This window comes from Oryzias melastigma, linkage group LG7 (assembly GCF_002922805.2).
Source record: "Oryzias melastigma strain HK-1 linkage group LG7, ASM292280v2, whole genome shotgun sequence".
Lineage (NCBI taxonomy): Eukaryota > Metazoa > Chordata > Actinopteri > Beloniformes > Adrianichthyidae > Oryzias > Oryzias melastigma.
Window position 1 is genome coordinate 4,775,689 of NC_050518.1, and position 22,876 is coordinate 4,798,564.

General features: G+C 38.4%; 2 protein-coding genes across 5 annotated transcripts in view; one reads left to right on the forward strand and one right to left on the reverse strand.

Moving 5' to 3' along the window:
- ccdc30 (coiled-coil domain containing 30) lies at positions 1-17,762 on the forward strand. Of its 4 annotated transcripts, none has more exons than XM_036212655.1 (27): positions 1-257; positions 886-1,055; positions 2,269-2,451; positions 2,633-2,753; positions 2,939-3,126; positions 4,730-4,807; positions 5,260-5,416; positions 5,785-5,856; positions 6,475-6,590; positions 6,665-6,762; positions 6,837-7,029; positions 7,147-7,245; positions 7,399-7,530; positions 7,702-7,839; positions 8,830-9,008; positions 9,141-9,378; positions 9,470-9,592; positions 9,760-9,930; positions 10,797-11,006; positions 11,730-11,887; positions 11,975-12,140; positions 12,877-12,998; positions 13,090-13,231; positions 13,308-13,444; positions 14,719-14,836; positions 14,971-15,035; positions 15,152-17,762. In XM_036212655.1, exons 2-27 carry the CDS (start codon positions 1,041-1,043, stop codon positions 15,351-15,353), a joined length of 3,621 nt encoding a protein of 1,206 aa, XP_036068548.1. In that variant the 5' UTR covers positions 1-257; positions 886-1,040; the 3' UTR covers positions 15,354-17,762. The 4 variants fall into 4 exon arrangements, with proteins under 4 accessions (XP_036068548.1, XP_036068549.1, XP_024148604.1 ...); XM_036212656.1 differs by having other exon boundaries at positions 7,402-7,530; XM_024292836.2 differs by having other exon boundaries at positions 4,733-4,807.
- The window catches only part of znf362b (zinc finger protein 362b), a gene marked incomplete in the record, with an annotated part of 16,852 nt that continues 11,562 nt past the window's right edge, over positions 17,587-22,876 (reverse strand). Inside the window, 3 exon segments of the mRNA XM_024292839.2 lie at positions 17,587-19,527; positions 21,037-21,195; positions 21,720-21,798. Coding sequence (XP_024148607.1) covers positions 19,411-19,527; positions 21,037-21,195; positions 21,720-21,798 — 355 coding nt within the window.

Consider the following 22,876-nt stretch of genomic DNA (forward strand, 5'->3'; position numbering starts at 1 on the left):
TAGACTTATAAAACGTAACATAATTAAATGCATTTTACAGCAGTGAACATTTGTTAAAAGTATAATGTTACGTTCGTTTAGGTTATGTGATAGATGGAAGAAAGTTGTTTTTTGTTTGTTTTAACCTAACTTTGATGCTCTGTCCCCCGCATCTGTGGAATGGTACGGTCCGTTGCCTAGGTGTTCGTAGAAGCCAGTTTGCTGCTGGCCTCGCCTAGCCTCCGGAGTCGGGGCTTTTATGCTGCAGTTTACGAGACGTGAGTACAACATTAACTGCTAAATGAGGTCCCAGCTCCAGTGTTTAGTTAAATTCTCACTCCTGTATACATTTCCACACATCCCAGTCCAAACCCTCGTAGCTGCTGACTGTCGGTCCGTTATCAAGCTACCGTTATAGCTAGGCTAGCTAGCTCTGCTATTTGCAAACTTTGGGAATACTTTGTTTAACTTGTGAGCCCTGCCATTTGTCAGTACCAGTTTTTCTATATGTTTTGTAAATATTCACATACATTTTTGAAAGGTTCCGTATAAGTGAGCACTTTCCCTGGAGAAGGCTCACTTTTTTGCAGCTCGTCAGACATTTTGGAAAGCAAATTTAAGCAGAACTGAAGGATTCTTTTTGTGTAGTTGGGGCAATTGTCTGCAAATATGCATGATTATCCTACAAAACACGCCAATGCAATGTCGAGAAAGTAGAGAAAGCTTGGAGGAGAACTAAACCCTCCATGATGACAGTTCCAGCATATCTGACTTTGCTCATCAGTTTTGCATAGGCTCCCGTGAAGCTGCCTTATCTGCCAACGGAGGCAGATTATGCAGGACTTGAGGACACAGCAGAACAGTTCAAATGATCTTGCTCTGTCTCCCTTCTCTTTGTTGAAACAGAGAAACACTCAAAAAGGTCAGATCATGGATGGACAACAGGAACAGCAGCAATGAAGTTTGGAAATCTGCAGATTTTCGGCTCCTTTAGACTGCTACCATGTCTGAAATGAAGGAACAGTTCACCGGTGCAGCTCCACCGAATGTAAGATCTGACAATGGATCATGATGAGGTAATTTCCTACTAATCTATGTGTCATAAACATTAGCAGAAATTCTAGTTACCCAATTGGGCTGACAGCAGGAGGTATTTGATAATTGATCCTTGGTTTGTGACCGTATGTTGCATGCTGTTGGAGATCCTGATCAGGTTACACGTCCTTAAACTACAATACTGTGTTCTGCAACAGGTGTCCAGTGCTGCTTTGTAGCTGTGATGTTGTGAGCATGCAAACGGATCAGTTTCCCTGAGAAATTTAATTTGGATGAGAAACATTTGGCACAGGGGTCTGCAATCTTTAACACTAAAAGAGCCATTTGGTGCAGTTTCTTGCTGACCAAAACCCAGCGAGAGCCGCCAAGTCCCACTTCACCGTTTAAAATATCGTGTGAAGCATGTAAATGAGTTCTTTGTATTGTCATTTCATAGTTGTCTATTTATCTTTTATTGTTGGTATTGCTGGTCTAAGGACAGGTGTTGCAAATTAGCCAGGGCTATAATTACTGTGATAAAGGCATTAGATTGTTTTAACATAATGATCTATATATTTTTTTGTCCTCACTAAATAATTTTGGGAAAAAATACACTACTTTTTTGTGGCCATTGATCCTTATATTTAAAAAGTTTAACTTTTAAAAATATACAATAATTGAATTATAACAGTGTTAAATTGTATTCTTTTTCTTGCGACAAACAAGCTCCTTTCAAAATAAAACACATCCTGTCTTAAATAAAATTCTCCTGCTGCAGTAGATTTACTTCAGTGAAAAAAAATGCAAGAAAGCCAAATCAAATGTGGCATTTTCTATCATTACAACTTTAGAGCACTTTCATTTTTTCCTCCTTTTACAATAGAAAACAGTGAAAATTGGTGCAGATTCTTTTAAATCTATACATGCAATTATATACTTATGCTGAAAGTATCAAATATGTGTTGTGCTAAATTTTACAAGGATTTTATATATATATTTTTATTACATTACACCATGATTAGTACAAGTCAATTGAAATGGTTTTGTTTAAATAATCCAAAAAAAAATACTTTTTTCAGAATTTTTTTTGTTGTTTTGGAATATACAAATCATGGGAAAAGTAAACCATTTTATTCCTACTCTAAATGCAGTTTCAATTTCTCAAAAAGCAGCTTATTGTAAGGCTTTAAAACTTGATCAAGTTGTCCATTTCTTTTTAAAAAAAACTTCCAATTTCCTCCACTGTACCCACAGGTTTGGACCGAGCTGGACCACATTTCGAAGAGGCTTCAGGACGATGGAATGTCCCCAGAAGCCAGCGCAGACGACCGGCAGCGCCGCCTGTGGCGCCTGCTGCTCCGCAGTGAAGCCCAGCTGCGCTCGGCGAGCCAGGAGCTGCAGGCGCTTCATACTGAGCAGAATAATGAGAAGAAGGAGGTGAGACGTTTCCCTGGGATTTTGTTTCACCATCTGCTGTGTCCTCAGCTGTTTCACCAACTGCGCATAATTCAAGGAATGTGGTCACTCACTTTCTCGTGTGAAATAGGTGCAGGCTGGTCGTGGTTTCTCATTAAGATTAGTTAAACATTAAATCATTTGTTTTTTATTAAATGCAAAGGTGGAGAGCTACGTGGAACACATTCGAGGGCTGTTAGAAGACCGGGAAAGTCTGACTGCAGAGTATGAGACAGAAAACCAGGAACTGAGACATGAACTTCAACAGATCAAACAGCAACAAGGTGAAGTATTATTCAGCATGTTATTGTTAGCATTCTTACCTAGTCTGCCTTACTCTTTCATACACATTTGTAATGTGTATTAAATGCCTTCGTTTTTGTTGAAATTGAATTTTTTTTGGACGTATTGATCCCAACAGTTTTCTAATTTTTCGCCTAACTTCTGAAAATGTCCCCTTTTATTCCAGAGAGTCAAAGCAAGGAGCTGGCTGAGATGCTGGTTCAGGGAGAACTGGAAGAAATCGCTTTGAGCAGCCCCAGTGAGCAGGTGGCGTACTTGTTGGTGGAAAGAGTAACGCTCCTTGAAAGGCTGGAGGCTGCTGAGAGGAAACTGGACGGTCAGGATCTCGCTGGCAGCTTGGAGGTTGACCATCAGGTAAATAATTGCTAATAACTGACTTTTTTTATATGATTATGTCCATTTGAGACAAACCATGCATCTTATTTATGAACAACGCCAAGTACAGTTTTTAAGTTTTGTAAGCTTGAAAAGGGTTTTATTTTGTTTGTTATGGCTTTACCCGATGCTCTAAAACAAATGTTTGTTCTGGTTATTGTGGAAAATGAAGAGTTCAGCAAAAGATGAGTGTTTTCCTAAAATGTTCTGCATTTGAATTTTTGCATTTTTAATAATATATTTTTATTCAGGGATGGATTTTTTTGTTTTTTTTTTATGTTAGTTTTTTCCGAAATATCCAGCTGCATTTAAGCTCATAGTGAACCCTGACGTCCCATATGCAGCCATGTTTTTTTTTTTCTTTCTTTTCAATCCCTGTAAACATCTATCCTGTGTTTGCCTTAGTGAGATGCTCCACATTAGAAAAACCAAGTTTGCTTTGGTTTTATCACTTCTAGATTAGTTAGATGCCCTCCTCACAGTCTTAAGGTCATGAGCCCTGATTTAATACAAAACAAAATTATTAAAAGGACATTTAATTTGTATTTTTGTTCAATAATTCAGTGAAATATCTATACTCTAAATGCCAGCATTTTACCTATTTTTTCTTGTCAAACTAAAATATTTTTGGGTACTTTTAATTAAAGTGATCTGTAAATATAAAGGATGTTGTGTTTCCTTCATCCCTCTATTGTGGCTTGAAAGAAAAATGCAGAAATCTTGAATAAGTAATGATTTTGTACTTATTTTGTCTTAGCTAAGGAAGTTTTATCATTTGTGTTTAGATTTTAACATGTTAAAAAACTGATCAAAATGATGGTCAAGGTTTAATCTACTGTCAGAGTGGTTCATTATTAGAACAAGCTTGAAGCTCATACTCTTATTTGCTGCTGGACAACAGTGTCTAGTTACTGTTTAGAGGCAAAGCCCTTGAAGTATATAATTGCATTTATATTTAGAGATAAAACATTGATTCTACACAGATTTTCTAAAGTAAAAAGTATTTTTTTTCATTGAAGTTAATCTACTGCAACAGGAGGATCTTATTTGACACAGGTTGTATTTTATTTTGAAAGGAACTTGTACCGGTATGTCACATGTAAAAGAAATTAAATAGAGAAAAATACACCACTGTCAAGTCCATTATTGTACATTTTTAAAGCTACATTTTATAAATATATTGATTAATGGGCACAAAAACATAAGTAAAGTGTATTTTTTTAATGGTAAAGTAGGACTTTGTGGCTCACACTGGGTTTAGGTCAGCAAGAAACTGGATTGTTGTTTTTTTATTAGAATTTTAACAGCTATAAATGTTAAATCTTCCTGTGAGGAAAAATGGTTTAACCCGACTGTCTGTAACGTCTTCTGTTGTTCATGTCAGGAGCGTATTTGTCCCGGAACAGAAGAAGTCTGGATGGAAACATTAGATAGCATGACAGAGAACGATCACGCTTAATGACTTGATTCCAAGTCTTTGCAGACTTTTTGGGAAAAACAGCTCTGAACTGTTTCAGATAATGCGCAGCTATAAAACAGGATTGTTGTTGTGATTCTGCACACGCTGGCTTTTTCCTCTCAGCAGAGTTCCTCCCAGAGTCCATGGAAGAAGCTGTTTGGCCTGCGCAGGTCTGGTCAGAACAAACACAGTATTATCCCCGTAGGTTGCCACTTTATGGCTAACACTAACTGACTAACACTGGTGTTTGGAAGAAGACCCAAAATGCTGCAACGCTGCAATCCTGCCTTGTTTTAGTGAAGTGTTGCTCCAATAACTGGCTGACAATGATGCATTTATGTCAAATATGGCTGGACCCAGTTTCACTTCTGCTGCAAGATGAGCTTCCCCTTACTGACTGAAGGATCTTTGGTGCATGTTTTTACTTTTTTCTTTATTTTTCTACTCTGACTGATAAGATTTATGCCAAATAAAACATGTTACAGATCATAGAAGGTCCATGAATCTCAGCACGTTTATTTCTTTTTCAGTGGTTTCTCTGTCTGTCGTTGAATGGATCAGCTGCATGTTGAATCCCTTCAATCAACATGATTGTTTTTTTCTGCTGTTTTCATCCCCAAACTAACCAACCATATCTCATGGTCTACCGTCAGGCTCAGCTCGAGCAGGTTTCCAGAGAACGGAGTGAGCGGCTTCGCCTTGAGAGGGACCTAGAGGAGGCTTCCAGGAGGCTGGCCATGGCTCATCAGGACATCCGCAGACTCACCAGTGAGCTGGACGCTGCGAAAGACAACAATCAAAGCTCAAGTGGTATGGAAATGACGCCTTTTAAAAGCATTTATGCAAATAAAGAAGGAAACATCAAAGCACTTCACATCTTTTTGAAGTAAATTATGCTTTAAAATATCAGTGCAGAATTATATATTTTTTTGTCTTACTTATTTAACATAGTTTTTATATGTAATTTTATTAGTTTAATACAAGAACAATAAAACCAACAAACAGGAAAAATATGATTTCACCTATGGAGATAAATGAACAGTTCAAGCTTTGGTTTTATTGTATTTATTTTTTAAGTTTGAAATTCATGGTTCATTTTTTCACAGCATCAAAGTTTTAAAGATGTATTTATATTTTGTATTATAATGTTATAACTAAACTCATGTTTCTAATCTTAGGTTTTGAGCTTCAGGGAACTGTTCAGGAAGTAGAAAACCTGAAGAAAGAAGTGGACAATCTGAAACACTGTGGTGAGACAAAGTGGCGTCAAAGGCCAAAATCTTGGCAGTAAATCAAAAACTATGTAAATCAATTTGGTGAATAGGTTATAGGCACCTGTAAGACTGGTAAATGCTTTTATCTAGTATATATGTTTTTAAATTTAACATTCTTTAAAACATTTCTTCTCCTTTTTGATGACTTTTCAATTGAATTATTTCTAGTACTTTACATTTGGACCATGGTTTAATACCAAGCTAAATTTCTGAAATATGCCTTTAGGTTGAAGTTCATTCCAGACGCTGATCGGTGGATTTCATTTAGGGTTGTTCATTTGGCGTTCGACCAAATGTGGTTTGCGTCTCTAATTTAAAACCAAAGAGAAACATTTTTTTCTGCTTAACTTGGGAGTCAATCAGTTATTTCTGGATTAACTTGATGTTAAGGTTCAAGTATTTTTGAAGACAGAGCTTTGGAGTTATTTAGGAATACTTCTGTGTTATCTAAAAACAGCTGAATATGCGAACGAGGCTCACTCTTTTCTTGACTAGTGTTCTTCAAAAGTGATTTTTATTGGAGTTGCATGTTTGACATTCCAAAAACAAGACTGTACAACCCAGTAAAGTGTCATGTAAACCGTCTGTCCACAGATATGATGAAGCTACAGCTTGCCAAAGAGGAAAATGACAAATTACATTCTGAGAACAGAGTTCTCAAAGAGAAGCTGCACAGTATCCAATCTGAGAAGAAAAATCTACAAGATCAGGTTAGGATTCACTTTTTAGTTTTTTTATGTAAATGTTCACACATTGTTGTAATATCTCAGCTTTGTTTTTTCAGTTGTCAAAAATCTATGCTGCCAAAGAGGCTGTAAAGGAAAAGAGCTGTGAGCCACAAAACAACCAGCCAGAGCAGGAAAAGGATCAGATTCACAAACGGTAGTTTCTCAAGAAAACTTCCTTTCTGCTGAAGCAGAAGACTTAATGACCTTAAAACAATTTATGTTCTTTAGGTGCCAAGAAGCCATGGAGGATGGACTTGTGCAGGTGAAAGAGCTGCAACGCCAACTCCAGAGGTTACGCAAAGAGCAGGAAGAGCTGGAAGAGCGGAACGAGGAGCTGGAAGCCCTGCTAGGAGAAGCCCAGAACGCCAGCAAGGAGGAGAGGCATCGCCATGAGGGAGAGCTGGAAGGGCTGCACAGGAGGGTAAGGATTACTGCGAAACACTTTCAAATATTACAATAAAAGTGGAAAGAAAAGGTTAAATTAATCATGTATACATTAAAAAATCAGTTCATAGTATTTAAGAGTCTGGATCTGCAGGTGAGGAGCTTGGAGGCTGAGCTGAAGAAGCAGGATGCTCAAGAAAAAAATCTAAAAAACGGAGAAGACATTAAATCCACAGATTCCTTCTTGCAAGTGGTGAGAAATCTCTCCTAAAGTAATATTAAAGAGTAAGAAAGCATTAGATGAAAATGAAATCATGTTTGCAACCATAAATGGAAAATAGACTTTGTGTATTAGAAGATTTAAGTGAGAAAATAATGCAAATTTTAATCTATTTTTAAATGTAAGAAGCACCTGAGGGACAGCAGCCAGGAGAGACTGGCTCTGCTGGAGGCTCGTCTGACTGAGGAGAAGGACTGGAGGAAGCAGCTGGAGTTAGACCTCAGTGCTGCACAGGCTGCCCTCAAAAAAGATAAAGAGGTAAATAACTAGATTTTAAACACCATCCTCCAACATCGAGGCTGTAATTTGAGTCATAGTTGCTGTGTTTTTCTAAAATAATACTCAAAGTTTGAAAACACTTTGAATTATTAACAGACTTTACACGCCATTCAATATTTATGTGTTATTGTCCCGTTCTCGACTTGAAAGGCTTTACAGATCGGTGAGCGGGAGCTGAAGAAGCTGAGGCTTGAGGTCAGCGGCCTTCAGACAGAATGTCAGCAAGGGAAAACCCTCATCAAGAGCCTCACTCAGGTCAAAGGGGAAAAGGCTGTTCTGGAGGAGAAGGTTAGGCCACTTAACTATGCGGTTTAACTTCTGGGACAAACTAAAGACAGCGTAGATTCTGTCATGGAATAATGTCTTATTCATATCTATTTTCAAAGCGTTCCAAGTGGTCTTTTAATCACAGTTATGCCATTTTTGGGTGAAATAAAAAAACTGTCTCGGTTTCTAGGACTGAACTTCTGCAGAGCGGCAGTAGTTCATCAGAAATTCACCTCAGAGTTGTGGATGGGATTATTGATACGGAGTAAGCCCGCCCCCATTTCCCATCACCCATCGATTTACATGCTCTCCCGCTACCTTACAGCCCCTTTATTACACCAACCTGACATTGCCGGTGCAACAAAAAGGGAGCAATATTGAAGCTATCCAGCTGTACAATTTTGAGCCATTTTGAGATGAAGAAAACAAAGACGTAGATGCATCTATTGATCTGCAAGGTGGTGCATCTTAATGAAGTGGAGCAGGGAGCTTGAAGCTTGCCATAGTGGCTTCTACATCACACTTGCAATCTTTTTCCAACAGTATTTTTGCATCTGGTCTTGATTCACAATAATTGAATTAAAAAAATTGAATGTTTTGCCTAATTTTATTTATGTATGTTTTTCATTATCAAAAAAATGTCAAAAGAACATGTTAAAAGCACCAAAAACACCATTTTCATCAGAGAGTGTCTTTAAAAACTGCCTCCATTGTGTCATAAATACGTCGTTGTGAACCTACATGTTGGCGGGTTCTGAATGTCACAACAGCGTTGCGTGGAACCTGGACTGACGAGTCAAAAATCACCGTAATAAGGTTCTTTTCATTATACCGATGAATCACTGTCACAAACAATTCCTTTTCTTTCTGATTCCACTCTCAGCCACAGTCACAGCTCAGAGGGACTCCCATCATTATTTAGACACACTCCCATTAATCAACTAATCTACTGTAGCATTTAAACGGAAGCACAGTTATATATTTTTTTAATGTTTCATTTTTTTTGGTCAGTTGGCCCAGATGGAGCGCGCCCACAGCAGACTCCAGACTGAACTGGATCGCTGCAAATCCGGCAACCAAACCCAAGAACACCAGAGGGAAAACATGCAGCAGGCTGAGCAGCTCCAGAAGAACATCGACCAACTGAGCTCTGAACTCAGCAGCCTTCAGACGTCGTACAACAGCCTAAGGTGGATCCCAGAGCAGCTCAGTTCAAAAACACAGAGACCTCTTTAAACATTATTACTTCAACTAGCCATTATTTGTGTTTGCCGTGTTACCCTGGAGTTTAGCTGCTCTGCATAAATGTGTGTGTTTTTCAGGGAAGAGCTGACATCCGAGCGGATGCAGACTGCAGAGCTGCAGACCAAGCTGAGGACCACAGCTCAGGAAAGGCTGGAGGCTGAGGAGCAAAGAGGCAGACTGGAGCGAGAGACTCAGAGCCTCCATAAGCAGCTCGTGTGGCATCAAGACCTCCTCTCGTCTACAAAGGAAACCGTCAGTGGCAGCAGTAAGACTAAGCTCCACACAGCAACCGCAAAGGATGAGGACTGGGATCAGGTACATTTACAGACATCGAAATCAGTTTTGAAAATGTTTCTGTTGTTTTTTCCTGTTTTGTTAAACCAGAACTTGTGTCTTGTGTTCGTAGCTCTCAGCGTTGAAACAAGAGCTGACTTTTCTGCAGAGTAAAGTCTGGGAGGAGCAGCAGAAGACCTCACAGCATCAAATGCTGCTTGAAGCTCAGCTCAGCGAAGCCCAGGCTCGTATCAAGGTTGTTCAATCTCAGTTGATAATTCTCTGCATGTTTTAACTCATCTGTCTTTTGAATTACTTGTACGGATTGGTAGATATTGTTATTACAGAAATGAATTGCCCCTCTATCATCTTTAAAGATACTTAATTGGATTTCCCAGCACTCAATTGGGTTTTTATGTCTAGTCCCAAGACTCAGTGCTGAGTCAAAAGGGAGAGGAGGCTAAACAGATGAAACAAGACCTGCAGAGAGCCCAGAGCCTGTTTACCTCGGCTGAGAGGGAGCTGCGCTACGAGAAGGAGAAGAACATGGACCTGAAGAGACACAACGCTTTGCTGGATCAGGAAAAACTCAAGGTGGGTTTGATCATTGCACATTTATTACACATTATTTATGATAATTATATCAAATTTATCCCACATTCAGTCTCTTCTTTTTGAATTTAAAACCCACTCCAATAAAAATCGTGTGCTTGTGAGGTGCTATAAGCTAGCAGGAGAGAGTGTAAACAAAGGGCTGATGGGAAATGAATGAAGCTAATTTCAGTGTCAACAATTTCACCCACAACCCAAATGTGAATTTCTAGTGAACTTCCACCGCTCTGCAGAAAATATGTCTTAAAAAAACGACACATTTTTTTAAATTTTTGCTAAAATTCTAAGCCAGCAAAGCCAAGCGGACACCCGAATGGGTTTGTCCACAGTTTCTGTGGTGCCCCCACCTGTGTTTGCCCACATTGACTTAAGTGGAAACTCAGTGGGTTGGTTCGCTATGCTAGCTAGCCGCTCCGTGGACAGCGGGTCTGCTCGGTACAGTGGAGCTCACTAGTTCACTACAGAGGAGCTCCCTACAGATGAGCTCGCTAACTGGCAAGAGGGGAGCTCACCAGCTCAATACAATGGAGCTCTCTAGCATGCTATAGTGGCGCTCGCTAGCTCACTACGTTGAAGCTTGTTAGCTCGATACACCTGAGCTCGCTAGCGCACTACGCCGTCCACCCGGCAGCTGGCTAGTGTTGCGAGCCTACCCTTGCTTGCGCCGCTTTCCCCTTTCAGAATCTACTGGAATTATGTCGATCGTGTTAACGGTTGAAAAGTTACAGGATGTTAAAGATTTTGTGTTTAAGCATCACCGACAACGCTTCAGGAGTTAAAGGGTTCAATAACGATCATCAAGTGTGAAATTCTAACAGGAAATCCTCGTTGTGTTGTTCCTCCTGCAGATTTCTGCTGAACTGAAGCAGGCCCAGGTCAAGCTGGTGCAGCTGGAGCAGAAAGTGTCCACTCAGACAGCCGAGAGCGAATGTCAGCAGCAGAAAGTTAGGGAACTGGAGCTGGAGCTGGCACGAACGACCACCAACCACAGAGCCAGCAGCAGTCTGCAGGAGGACCTACAGGCGGAAAGGGCTCGACTCATCGCTGCTGACAAGAAGGTCGGTGCTCCCACGGGTCGGTTTGGCTGAAAATCAGCTGCTTTGATCAACCTGGACGATCAACCTGATGATGAAAAAATGAAAAAGAAGTGAAGAGTTTTCAGTTTCCACCTGAATCCTCCTGAATTATCTCGTTTCATTTACATTTTTTTATGAATGGAAAATATGGAGGCACACTTTGCAGCTCTTCCTTCTGTTTCTTCTGAGCATTAGTGAAATACACAGTGAAATCTGCACTTTAAGCTTTTAATGGGATCTTCTGTCTGTGACCTAATTTGGCCTCAAGCCTTAATAAAGTTAATCCTAATCTTAATCATCAGTTTGCAGCGCCAGCTAACTTTTTAGCCTATAAAACGAAGGAATGAAGAAAGTTCATCTCATGAAACGGCCTTGAGGTTAAACAGAATATTGTGGGAGGGGCTTGCTCCACCTAGGATAGAAGATTATCAAAATGTTGTTTTTGTATTTCTCTCTCAGTCAGTTTCCCTGGTTAATCTCAGTTAATCCCTAACTCGGTTCATAACATCAGATTACATTAACTTGTAAGCAGAACATTAAACTCATTCATTCCCACTTCCTGGAGTTTAGAGCCAACGCTCACCTAATATAAATAAAGGACATTGTCGATTAGTTCTGCACAAAAAGTTCTGAATCCTACAAAATTAAATGATATTTTTTGCTCTCATTCTGAGGTTTTCTTTGTGATTTTCTGGGTGATGGAAGGTGTTGGAGCTGCAGCAGCAGTTGAAAACCGCTCAGCACCAGCTCCGCATGGAGGAAGCTCGGGCCAGCGAGAGCAGCCGCCTGGAGCGGGACAGCAGGGATCTGTCCGATAACCTGTCGGCGCTGAGGGCGCAGCAGCAGGAGCAGCAAATCGCCTGGTCAGAGCTCACGCCTCACTGCTAGCTTCTTTGTTAACCTCAAAACAATATCGACGTGTAATCCGACCTCGCCGTTCCCCCCCTCAGGAAGCTGCTGGAGCAGCGCGAGGAGGAGCTGCAGCAGCAGGTGCGCTCTCTGAGACTGAAGGAGGCGTCCCTGTCCAGGACTAACACGGAGCTCAGCCATCGGGTGCAGCAGCTGGACATCCGGCTATCTATCTCTGAGACTGAGCTCAGCAAGATGAGAGAGGAGGTGCGAAGGGCAGCTCGCACTTTTGAATATTCTCTTTATTAATTTTAACATACAATAAACAACAACCATTGTAACTGCACTAGGTTATTACAGCAAAGAAAACAAATTAATCATGCAGTAGAAAATAGAATAAATACTTCACTATTATACAGTTAATGGTTTGTCATAGAGCTGTACAGAAACACAAACTTGACTGCAAATCTATGGCAGAGAAACTTTAGAAAAATAGATAATTTAATGAAATATCAATAATTTTGGTGAAAAAGCAAGTAAATAAAAACTAAATAAATAATCTGAGGACAGTAGAGATGTTTACTGTCAATAATACTGTTCAACTCGCACTTTTGGACAGTTGATTTTGGATTAACAAAAAAAGCTTTCGAAGGAAAGCTTTGAGTCTAAAGAAATGACTTCAATGTTCTTTCAGTTTGTAGCCTTATCTTATCAAGCAATTTGCAATACACTTTACATTCAACGTCTTATTTGAGGCCCACTCCAATCACAATCGTGTTTTTCACATGTTCTTCTGGCATTTTTCTGATGATAGAGGACATATATTAAGAAAATTAAGATCAAAATAGTATTTTCGTGTAATTTTTTATTGAAATTGTTGCAAATCAAGAGCAAATTAAAAAATGCAATCGAAAAAGAGCTTATTTGTGATGATGGGACTGGGTCTTGATGCTACATGCGGTCATGACAGCGATCCTGCATGTGTTAAAATTATGCTTCTCAGGTGAAAGAAAGCCAGAAGTCAAACCAGAAGTTGCAGGAGGAGCTGCTGGTCAGTCAGCAGGAATGTGAGAGGCTGCAAGCAGAGTTACAGCAGGTTCTCCTCCAGCTGGATGCAAATATTAGGTAAGATATTAACATCATTCTCCACCTCCATATTAACTCATATAAACCCTGATGGTTCTCTTGTTTACATCCTCTCTGTCCTGGTGACCAGGAAGTACAACGAGAAGCAGGCTCAGAACAAGATGAAGCTGCGTCAGGCCAAGCAGGTGTTTCTCAAGACGACGGCACAGAAGGACTCCACCATCCAGAGACTGGAGAATGACCTCGCACTGGCCAACAGTCTTTCATTCAAAGTAACACTTTAAAAAATGTTCTTAGAAAAAAAAAGCTCTCAAAGTATCTCAGTTTTCCTGCCTCTGTGGGTTTCAGGAGAAAGAAAGGATCCAAACTGTTATGACAGAAAACGAGAAGCTGCTGGAAGACAAGAGGGAGCTGCTGAGGAGGATAAGTGAGGCGGAGGAGATGGGCAGTAAAGGCATGAGGACGGCTTCAACAGTCCAGCACAGGTATCTGTTAATGTTGATATTTGCATTTATGATGCTGGACTCAACGATTCAAAAATCCAAACCATAAAAGCTCACACTTTGCCCCTGAAATTAGCGAGGCCAACTTCTGCTCCAGCAGTCCCGCCCTTAATATACAAGCGAATTTCTAATGAATTCCTGCTGTTCTGCAGAAAATATTTCCTATAAAACGACAGGTTTTTTGATTTTGGTTAAAAACTGCATAATTATAATTTAAATAATGCTTTTCAATAGAAAAAACATAGTTAGTGTGGGACTTTAACTAAACAACATTGTCCAACTTTAAAAAAATACTGCTACTTCAAGAGAGAATAGACCCGGTAAGTTGTAAATATGAACTTTGTTAAAAAATATTTTACTCAAAACTTAAATTCACTGTAATTTTCTTCACAAAAAAATATAAAATTGAACCAAAAACAGCAAATGGTGAACTGTGACTTAAGGCTGATGATTTATAGTTTTACATGTAAGCTATTTTTTAATTTTCAGGACAGCAGAGAAGCTTGATTAGATTGACACAAGAGAAATAGTTTCATTTGAGAACTCAAAATTTTACATGAGTTTCTTATGTGGACCCTGTAAGGAAATGTTAAGGATTCAACTAACTTTTCTTTTCTTTTTTTAAATCTTAAACCTAACATAAACAGCTCTATTTTGTTGGGATATTTTGATCATTGCATGCAGTTCTTTAACTAGAACAGCAGGGGGCAGAAGACTACTATGCCAAACAACAAACAGTAGTTTCATTTTTAATGCCAAAGTTCTTAGAAATATTTCTGAATAAATTCGATTTTAGATTTACCACAGTTTTTTTCTTAGATATTGATTTACAACATTTTATTGAGGAAATCTTCCTACAATATGGCAGTTCTGTACTGTTGGGTTTCAGAGGATTTTGTCCCCTGCCTGACTTTTGTCGTCATGTTAGGGCTGTACTCTACAGTCTATTGAGATATTAAGTTACTCTTGAGATGATCAAAATTTTCTCTTGAGTTCCTTTAGGGAAACAAAGGAGAAATCATTACAACTGTTCTAACAACTCAAAGTTTCACAGTCTCATCACAAACCGACATGCTGTGAATGCACAGGTTTAATTAAACAACGCAGCAATGGAGGAAAGTTCACCATCAACTTTGCTTTTGAGCAGATTTAGCTCCTTATTTTTCATCTGACTGCACTCAGACTGACACCCGCAGACGTTTCTGAAGTTCTGACAGTCATCTTGTGTACGTTGACGGTCATTCTGACTCTTTCAGGGTGAACATCCTAGAAGTGGAAAACAGACAGCTGCATGAGAGAACAATGAAGCTTTCCAATCAAGTTAGTTCCCTAGAGCGCGCTCTGAGGAACACAGAGACGTTCTACAGTCTTGAGGTACAAACATATTTTTGTGTTGCCACATTATTGCTGTTGGAGTCTTAACTATGCCAGATAAAAATACTTAAAAAATAAATCACGATAGAAATGTTTTTGTGTAATTAAAAACCAAATGTTGTAATTCCCAACAGAACGTAAAAAAAGTGCTGCCTTCTGATGGACTCAGTGAAGGTGCTGTGCACACTTCTGTTTTAAGGTGAGGCAGCTTGAACAGAACGAACTTTTATTTTATGAGCTACCGTATGTCTGAGACAGACTCCAGCGTCCCGTGAAGATGCGTGACCCCGTAACCCCTGCTCTGTCTCCTCTCAGTCTGACGTCAGGCTCCTGCGACCACATGGGCATCCTGGATGCGATCTGCCGGTCGAAGAGCATGCTGATGAACGGCACGGGGGCCTCCGTCTCTACACAGCCCCCTTCCGAGCAAGGATACCTGAACCTCACGTCCCCGCTGGTTCCTCCAGCCTGTGCCAAAGACGCACAGGAGAGTTCCACGCACAGTGATCAGGTGTAGGAGCGGGATGCAGCTCTGGAATTTGGATAGAGGTCTCAGTATTAGCTCACGGCGTTATGTTTCTATTGAAATGTTGTTCACCTTTTGGCACATCCTGTGAATCAGCTTTCACCTTTTCGTTCAGGTGGTTTGCCAGAGAGTTTTTACGCCGAATGCCCTTTCTGACAACGCTGTTGTCAGGAAGGGCTACGGACCAGATTTGGGCCTCGTTGTGGCTCCATAGTTTGGTCTTGCCTAAGGACCCAGACTGGAGTGAGCTCATTGCATACACCCACCCAACTGAGTCATGCAGCTGCTATGTATTTCTATTGAAGATGTCAGACTTTTCAAAATAGGCAAATATGAGGGAAAAATTAGCCTGAAAGTTGTAGTTGCACACCAGGGTAAGAGTCAATACCTGCGCCCTGTTTAATCATTTTAATGATTACAAAAACAACCAGAGCCAGGTCAGTTCAGCAGGTAGCTGCATTACGCCTGGTTCACACTAGATGGAGAAGCGTGGTATCCGCTGAACCTCCAGTTCACACCAGACAAGTACTTTTCCGCGATGGTCGACGGGCGCTTCTGCTCAGCTGTGGTTATTTAGAGCTTTTTTTTACCATCATCAGACACCTAAAACCACACCCCTGTGCTCTGTAGTCGGCCCACACATCCGTGTGTATGTGTCTTTTTGTTTGTTGTGCTTATTTTCATCTCTACAGTCTGTTTAGATACAAAATTATTTGTCAGTTGTGGTATTTTATTGTGAAAAATTGTTTATATTTTTTAAAACTCAAGTTATTTTCCTCGTGTGTTTTGGCGTAACTTCCTGCCAGGATTGACTCGGATCACTCGTGCTCAAAAAATAGACCAAACGATCGCTGCACGGCGCGAGAGCGCGGCCGGCTCGTGTCTGGTGTGAACCTGGCGTTAGATTTAGTTCTTACAAAACTGATTAGATTTGATTTATTTTGAACAGCTGGGGCCACCTAGCTGTGGCATAATGAACTGCACCTGATTTTAGATACTTCTGTTTTCAAACTTGACTCAAACAGGAAGTCAGGCTGGTTGGGACACAGGTACGAACCAGATATTTTTGTTAATTTAAGTGTCAAACACTTTTTTTAAGGAAAAACAGACAATGAAACAGCATGAACGACGGCACAATCTTTTAATAATTCATGAAGTTTTTGGTTTTTGTTTAAATATACCATCACCGAAGCTAATCTGTGATTCTGAAAGATGTTTTGTCATAATGTGTGGAATGACGATGATAAAAAAATTGTCGTTTATTGGGGATTTAGAATGCTTGTTGTTTGATCTGAGCACTTTATAATACGGTTTGAGGATTTTTCATATGAATGCATATCACTCCTACATGTTTTCCACTTGTTCCAGGTACTATTGGCAGTGTGTGTTTTTATAAGCCTTTGCAATACCTGTGGGATTACAGATATATATATTATCTCACAGCTTTATAGTTTTGTAAGCATTTTTACACATTTATACTAATATCATGGGGGATTTCTGTGGACCCATTTAATGTTTATTAAGTCTGTGATACACTAATGCTAAACTGAGATCTGTTGTGAGGAAATCTTCACATATTATGTTTGCAGATGCCACACCAGTGTTTACCATAGAAGGCCGAGGGTTTTTTGTGTTTTGCTTGTTTTTTTTTTTCAAATTTTTACCCATATTTTTAAGGTTTACTCCAGAGACACCACCAGCAGATGAATACTTTGCACATCACTAAGTACAGAAACAAGAAGATCATTTAAGATCTAAAGCAATGTTTTGAGAGTATAAACATCCATTGTAAAGATGTAACAAATCTTCAAGGGTTTTCCACTATTTAAGACAGATAAGGCACCGTTTTAATGTTTTTTTTTTTTTTTAACTACAGCTAAAATTGTGCCTTTTCTGGTTTAATAAATACATTTAAAACCCAAAATAGGGTTTTTAACTGAGATTATAAAAAATCCTACTCAAATTATTAATCATCACTATTATTTTTCCATTAAAGATGCAGAAAAATTTAGCAAATGTTTTAAAATGTGCCTAAAATCAGTTTAATTTTAGCTGACTGCTGCCTGAAAGCATCTGAAAAAGCCTTTCTGAAAGATGGAAAATATACATTGAAATGTTTGTTTTATTGTGACATTTTTTAAAAATAAAGCTATTTTTGTAAATAAAATGCAGCAAGTTGTCTATTTTAGCACCACTTTTGGTTTAAATAAGTGCACATATATGCTTCGTTTATAACAGTCTGTTTATTAAACAAGGTAAAGATACAAAGCCTTTTTTTTCTTCCTTTTTCAAACATGAAACCTTCGTTCGTTCGACTTCTCGGTCTTGGCTGTGCATATTTTAGGTGTCTAGAAACTGTATATGAAACCACAATGCAAGACAGGAAAAAAAAAAAAAAAAGTCATAAATCTACACAATTTTTTTCTCATAGAGGACATGAGTTAAACAGTTATACAGATTACAGCTTAGTAACTCCATGCGGAAGAAAGGAAACAAAAATGTTTACATGACTGAATACTGCCCAACACAATTCAGAGTAACGAAACTGGGGTGATAAAAACAGTTGAGGCTTACATAAGTGATACAAAACATGAATATTAAGAACATACTGGTAGACTAAAATAATTACAGTAAGTTCATACATAAATCTGAACAAAATAAGAAACTTAAAAATAGGTACTATAAATGAGTAACATGTTTTACAGTACAGCAACATGTACATTTTCCCATTATCTCAAAGGAGAGAAAAAGTTTAGGAGGCAGGATTTGTTGTTGGCGTAAATGTCCTTTTTTTCAGGCCATAGGCTTGAGTAATACTTTTTTTTTTTTGTTGAAAACATACTATATACTGTATATGTATTTTACATTACGTTCAGTTTCATCTCAATTGTAACATCTTGCTCCAGCACCTTTTCTGAAAGTACCCTGAAGAATACAGGGGAGTACCATTCCAAGGTTTCAGTTACAGTAAAATGCTATAAAACAATACTGTATACAGTAAAATACTAACTGGGTTAAAATAAAATAAAAGGATTCACCTCTGCATACACTCAGAATATAGGCCTACTGAATGATCCAAATGTGTAAAGCTTATTAAAGAAATCCTGACTGGGAAAGTGTAGCTGTACAATAAATTCACATTTTGGTTCAGTGGTTAGATTTAAGATAAACCAGCTGAATTGAGACTTTTATTTAAGCTTTATTTTTTTTCAAACGGGCTAAATGGGTATTTAGATCAAGCAGCATTTTTTTTTTGTAAATCCTGAATCATAAAACTGAACCAGATTCTTCCCTAAAACCTCAATATGGCACCAACTTATGTGGTGAAAAAAAGCTTTTTTTTGACGTATCCCAAGTTAAAATGTCACATAATGGAAGATTTATCGTCAATTGTCATCAACCGATTGCCATGATCAAATTTAAAGAACCCTGTTCTGGTGTAGAAATGTCAGAAAGAAAAGAGAATGACTCTGTCCACTGCTGTCTGCACCCTTAGCTGCCACAAGTAATGCCCTTTGGCATTTTCCATCCAATGCGATTGAAACAATTTGAGCTAAAACCACAAGGCCAAAAAAGTGCTTTAAGATTATCTTTGGATGTCTTCTGAATACACCCAGCAAGCTTTTTTTTTTTCTTTTTTCTTTTTTAATCATTAAGAGGACAAATATCGTCTGGCACATTTTAGAAACCTACCTAAGGATGAGATAAAAAAAAGTAAGGGAGGAAAATAAAAAGCAAGCAGCCTAAACATTTCACTGGGCGATGCATCCGGAGGCTCACGAAAGTGCTTACTGAATCTGACGCAAGACATTCTTTGCCGCTCGATTCCCCGGACAGCATCAAGCTGCTTGGTTACATTCACAAAGTAATGCTGTGCTCATTTCTCCACCAGACGAAGAAGGCCGTCTGTGGGCTGACTCCAACACCGAATGCTTACGCCAGCTGTCATAACCTTAACGCCAGCCTTATGTAGATGGCCGTGGGGGCACGCCGTCCCGCGGCCATCTAGATAAAGCCTCTACGTACGACTCTTGAACGTCCAGAGGGCTCAGATGAGGGAAATGCGAATGGGGATGGTGGGGGACTCAGTCCTCTGGGGCGACTGATGACTCACTAGGTGCTCCACTACTGTGTGTTTGGACATGTGCTTCATTAGGTAGGTCTCCTACAAAACAAGAACACAAAATCAGTTCCACCGCTTCTTCATGACATTTTATTCTTTGGAAATTTTTACTTTTTGTCTTGCTTCAATAATAGTTATTTGTTATGGAAGCATATAGCACTAAATTGAGGAAAAAAAGGTGACAGAGCATTAGTGATATTACAAGATTTAAAGGTGTAAATGTATGACTTTAAATCTCATAAATTCACGACTTTAAATCTTGTAAATTTACGAGATTAAAGTGGAAGTGAGCATACAGTACAATACTGACTCCAAACCTCCAAACCCCAGAAAGCCAGATACAATATTAAAAATTTTATTTTGAGCGGCCAAATACCAGATTTTATCCAGAAATAAAGCTTCCCAAGATGCTCTGATAAATAGATAACTCTGGTGGGTTTTTATTTTTGGTTATTTGTGACTTTTTTGTTTGAAGTTGTAGATTTACAATTCTTAAAGTAACGCGTTTATGACTTTAAAACGTGCAAGTTTACGAGAAAAAAAGTAAAAAATTTAGCCTGACTTTTAAAGTAAAAAATATACAACTTTATTCTTATAATTTTACAGTTACAACTTTGAAACTCTTAAATGTATTACTTTAAAGTGGTAATTTAAAAAAAAATGATTGTAAAGTGGCCCCAATCCTTTGTTGTACTAATGTTTTTTACGAATTAAAAAAACTGTTCTAATTTTTTTAAGAACTACAAAAGTAAGGAGAAGTATTAGCTGTAGTTTCAGTATGAATTGTTTATTTTTGTTTGCATTGATGAAGAAAATAAATTTATATAAATTTATGACTTTTTCACATAAATTTACGCTTTTTTGAGTTGAAGATTTACCATTTTTAGAGTAATAAATTTATGACTTTAAAAAACGCAAGTTTACGAGAAAAAAGGTCATAAATTTAGTCTGACTTTTAAAGTAAAAAATATACGACTTTATTCTCACAATTACAACTTTAAATCTCGTAAATTTATGACTTTACAAGGGCAATTTAAAAAAAAGATTTAATTGTAAAAGGGCCCTAATACTCTGTTGTACAATTTTTTTCCACAAATTAAATATATATATATATATATATATTTAATATTTATTTTTTTCATTATAATTTTTTATTCTTATTAATCTTATTGATTTTATAGGCGAATAATGTAAGTGTTCTGCCTGTTTGTAGTTCTTTGCTTTTGTATTTCTTAAAAAAATAGAACAAAAAAAACACTCATATAAATATATATTTATTTTTTTGTGAAACAAAAATTAGAACAAAGATCACCCCTTTTTTTAATGCAATACGCTTCAATACTTTTTTTTTAATCATTTAACAAACCCTTACTGGGTTTAATGATAAAAACTTCTTGATCTGTGAACTCTGAAACAGGAAGTGTGACAGCAAAGGGAAAAAAACTATGTCAAATGTCACCATCTTATCAACAATGCAGTAATCAGCCTCAACATACACTGGAAAGATGCGAAAAAGCAAAAAGAAAAAAAAAAAAGCTATAGTTTACTCACTGAGGTGTAAGCGCGGCCGCACATGCTGCAGCAGTAGGCTTTAGCGTTCTTGATGGCGTGTGCTGACAAGTGGATCTGCAGCGACGCAGAGTCCGAGTAGGCACGGTAGCAGTTGGGGCATTTGTACGGCTTATCTTTATTGTGCTGCCTCTGATGAGACTGCAAAGACACAAGAAGCAGTTCACTACATTAGATGAGCTGAGCCACAACAAGAAGTTAAATACTTCAGCTCCATCTGTGCTTTTAAAGACACAAGACAAATCCTTTTCACTCAGACTGAAGACAAGAATGTCCTCTCTTTGTTGGAACTTGATCCTTTTGTGGGTGAGGTGTGAAGTAAAATTCTAGGTGAAAGCTCTTCTGCTGTTTGAGCTGTCCAAAACCTGACAGCTCACCAATGACTGAAGAGACTCTTAACCACAAAGTTCAAAATGTGACCTTATCTATATGCAGAGAATGCAAACATTGATGTGGTGCTCCACCCACTGTTTCAATTTGGAAAGAATGTGCACAAAAGTCAAGAGGAAACCTTTCGTTTGGTTTGTCTCTTTAGGGCTAACATAGTTGATTTCTGTCTGTTCTAATTAAATTCATTTAAAAAAATAACTATTTCTACAAAAATTAAAACCTTTTTTTTTATTTAAGATTTTAAATATGAGTCAATCAATGAGGCTCATACAAACCTGAAGGTTGGACAGCTGGGTGAAAGCCTTTTCGCATCCAGGGTGAGCACATTTGTACGGTCTATCCCCGGTGTGGATTCTACAGCAGAAAGGAGACAAAAGACAGAATACTCCGACTGTTATTAAAACATCTGAAAGTTTAATATCAAACCATTGAAGTTAACTGATCTCCATATCTCCTTATAAGTATAAGCTTCTGTTTTTTTCCTATAGTTTGTCCAGAAATGTGGCTTCTTTGTGATGTTTTGAAAAATTAACAAGCTTGTGTCTGTTATTTTCCCACTAGCAACCACTAGGGGGCACTGCAGTTGCGTGTATCAGTTTTTGCTACTGACAGCAGCAGAAGAAGAGCCAGCCCTGGTAGAGTTGTTCAAAAGCTGTTCAAAAGCATCACAGATGACGAACAATCCAATAGGTTTTGTGATTTAAAGTGACGTAGGGTGTATTAAGACTGGAATAGTCTGTTGTTCTGGACCGAGTCTGCTTAATTCGGTCTAAATCCAGTTCTAAACCTTGACTTTGGTCTGTGTTCAGACTGCCGTCAACAAGTTGTTTCTGTTTTAAACCAAAGATTGTAAACAAAAGCATGTGACTAAAGATCTTTTCAGTCATTGGCGAAAGATGAACAAGAAGAAAGCAAAAAAAGCCAGAGGACAGAAGGAATAGTGGTCCCTCGTTATATTGCGATTCAGCTTTCGCAGTCTTCCTGTTTCACAGATTTTTTCAGTCATTTTGCATTTTTTCCTCTTTTTGTTTTTTTACAGTGCACCTTGTTCTGCATCCTCCGTGCAGAATGCATTTAGTTCACCACATTGTCATAAATCTTCGATCGCGATCAGATGTTTGTTTTCATTCTATAATACTAGACTTAATATTCTGCAAAGGTTTGAACTTCGAGAGTTTAAGCAAGAGAGAAAAGTGTGAAAATATCCACGTCTGTTTGAGAAAAATCTATAAAGTGTGTAGTGACTAGCCTTAAAGCAGGGGTCACCAACCTTTTTGAAACTGCGGGCTACTTCATGGATACTAAATCATACGAAGGGCTACCAGTTTAAAATAATAAATTTGCTTAGTTATTCATTATTAATAATAATAATGATACTTCTCTATGTGAAGACACTGATTTCTTAGCATAATTATCAATAATGACAACAAGC